This window comes from Tiliqua scincoides, chromosome 16 (genome assembly GCF_035046505.1).
Source record: "Tiliqua scincoides isolate rTilSci1 chromosome 16, rTilSci1.hap2, whole genome shotgun sequence".
In the NCBI taxonomy this organism is placed as follows: domain Eukaryota; kingdom Metazoa; phylum Chordata; class Lepidosauria; order Squamata; family Scincidae; genus Tiliqua; species Tiliqua scincoides.
This window is the reverse complement of record NC_089836.1, coordinates 5,756,372-5,759,190: the sequence shown is the minus strand read 5'-3', so window position 1 is coordinate 5,759,190 and position 2,819 is coordinate 5,756,372. Positions and strand designations below refer to the sequence as shown.

The 2,819-nt window shown below is 45.5% G+C and overlaps 1 protein-coding gene across 1 annotated transcript; it reads right to left on the bottom strand.

Annotated features, from left to right (window-relative positions):
- Positions 1-1,146: 1,146 nt before the first annotated feature.
- LOC136635630 (uncharacterized) lies at positions 1,147-2,502 on the bottom strand. Its single transcript, XM_066610878.1, has one exon. The coding sequence runs from the start codon at positions 2,500-2,502 to the stop codon at positions 1,147-1,149; it is 1,356 nt and encodes a 451-aa protein (XP_066466975.1).
- Between the last annotated feature and the right edge of the window lie 317 nt (positions 2,503-2,819).

Below are 2,819 nucleotides of genomic sequence, written 5' to 3'. Positions count from 1 at the left end.
GCTCCAATCCAATATTAGAGCTACAATTCTATATATTGTATAGGGTGATGTGTGTTTTTTTGCAAAGATTTCAGGCTCCCCTGGTTGGCAACCTTCAGTCTCGAAAGACTATGGTATAAGCCCACAGCACCCAGTATTCCCAGGCGGTCTCCCATCCAAGTACTAACCAGGCCTGACCCTGCTTAGCTTCCGAGATCATGGTATAAGCCTACAGCACCCGGTATTCCCAAGCGGTCTCCCATCCAAGTACTAACCAGGCCTGACCCTGCTTAGCTTCCAAGATCAGACAAGATCGGTCATGTGCAGGGTAACAGTTGCTGGTTTCTAAATGTCTAACCAGTGGTTCCCAAATTTTTTTGACTGGTGGCTTCCTTGACCTACTGGGTCACTGGCTGCGGCTCTCCATTTGGGCTACAATCCTATATACGGTGTATAGGGTGACGGGTTTTGGGAACCACTGTTCGGGAACCACTGAAGGAACCAATTTCTCCCCAGGAGTGAAAAAATGTAATATATCATGGTTGCCCAGACATTCTGCCTTTCTTCAATTTAGTTGTAATGAGCCTGTGCTGCCCCCAAATGTCATGACACTTGTGAATGTTTGAGGACAGCAAGAACACTGATGGAATGGGGGGGGGGGGGGAAGGTTACAGCCAGATGAGCAAGCAAGCACCTTGCAACCTAGAATGGAAACTAAGAATCTAATGAAAACTAATGAAAACAAGTTCACTTCCTGTTGCTCTTATTCTCACTTCTCGGCTGCTTGCCTGCTCACCTGGAACCGCAGATAACCGGATCCATGGACAGCGTGGGATGGCTGTATTTTGGATTTTCACTGAACAATTTCAATTTCATTGAACACAGAGAATTCTAAACTAAACATTTTACAGCTACATTATGATTCATCTTGATTCTTCCAACACTTGGAAAGACAACACCAGCAACCTGAAAGTTAATGGGAGTGTTGTAGCAATGGAATTCAGGGTGGTTCGTCCTTGCAGTCCATAGTCCTAACATTGCTTTAGAGTTAAGTCCCCTGGGTTCACCAACCAGGTATAGCATACCCAACATCAACATCAGAACACTGTTTTATACAGTGACTCCCGCTCAGTGAGTTATTTAGCAATTCTCAACTTGGTCTCAACATTACTCTTTTGCAAACACTGTTCGCTGTAAAACCCTGTTGACGTTCTCAATGAGTGACACGTTATATCTCCAGATGGTGGTGTCCTTAATCAGGAACTGCCGAGCCAGTGCTGCTTGCAGGGGGACCCGGACATGAAAGACCAAGGCAACATCGATCGGAACTCTGATGCTGCCCCCGTATGACTTGAGAACAGAATGGACCGAAGTCTGAATCACTTTTGTAGGGTCAACAATCATTTTACTAGGATTCACGATGTGCTTCCTATCCGGCTCCCGGATGACGTGCTCTAGGATGTTAATTCCAGGGACTGAACTCCAAGAGGAGATGTTGACCGAACTGATAGGGGTGAATATTGTTTTGGGAAAGATGTGGTTCTCGAAGACGAACACTCCACTTCCTGGATTCTGCTTCTGCAGTTCCCGCATCATGGTTTGCCAGTTCCAGTGCTTAACTGGGAGGATAATTTCATCAATGTCATTGAGGAGCACATACCTCGACTTATACATGTTGCGATAGACACAGTCATTTAAGGCTGTGATCTGTCCGTAGTAGCCAATGTCTTTGGCATCCATTGAGTGATGCCAGTAAGAGGAAACACTGAGGTATGAATCAATCGGCCAAGGGATTATCTCCACCGTCCCTTCCGCGACATAGAAGTCCAGCACCTTTACCATCAGCTGGCTGCAGCTGTTTTTGTAAATCACAACTTTATCCACGCCAAGGATTTTATACATCTCCATGCTTTGAATGAACTGCAAGATGTTGTTGTATTCCCCATGCATGGGGGAGACGCACACTGTGAATTGCACCGGGGAGTCTGTGGCTTCACGGTTTTTGATTTCAAACAGGGGCAGCTGGTCCATCGGGTCCTCAGCAGAGCCGTGTATCGACACATATCTTGGCTGGCAGTTCTTTGGTTCCTGACAATACAAGTCGGTGGCACCATACGGGAAATCAAATCGATCCGAATGGACATCAATTTCAGCCTTAGTGACCTGCACTTTACCGTCAGGTGTACAGCAGAACCGGCAGTACAGTTGCTGGACATCCTTGTGGTGGACTATCCCGATCAACCTCGTCGCTTTCTTTCCGTTTGTTCTTTGGTCAACATATGCAGCAATTATAAAGGCTTTACTACCTTTTACAGGTGTGATGGTACCATTGGCAGGTGCACCCCTGCAAGGGTTGCTCTCTAGCTTTGAAATGATAATGTTTTTTTTTGGCTGGAGGTAGGAATAATCGTCTGAAGATGAGATAATATTTTTTCTTGTCTGGAGGTAGGAAAGGGTTATTATGGAAAACAGCGTTAAAATGGCAACCAACAGGAACAGTCTGTTTGACTTCTCCGGTTCCATAGAGTCAGCTCAACGGTGGAAAAACTGTTCCGCTAATGGAGAGAAAAAAGCACACATCAGAGAGCGAGAAAAAAGCACACATCAGAGAGCGAGAAAACTGAACTGGTGCTTTCAATGACTTTGCAGCACACATCATCGAAATATTTTGTCTTTCTCCACAACAGTCACTAAAGACAGGTAAGAATTAATCATCACAAACAAAACCCACAAAAGGACCTGCCCTCTCACACAAAGCACAGGCTGCAGGGGTGGATTTTGTGTTTTTAGGGACAACAAAACAAAGTAGATCTACCAAGTGATGTGTGACCACACAGGTT

Excerpts from the sequence above, each read along its gene's own strand:
- LOC136635630 (XM_066610878.1), bottom strand. The coding sequence starts at position 2,502 with ATGGAACCGGAGAAGTCAAACAGACTGTTCCTGTTGGTTGCCATTTTA.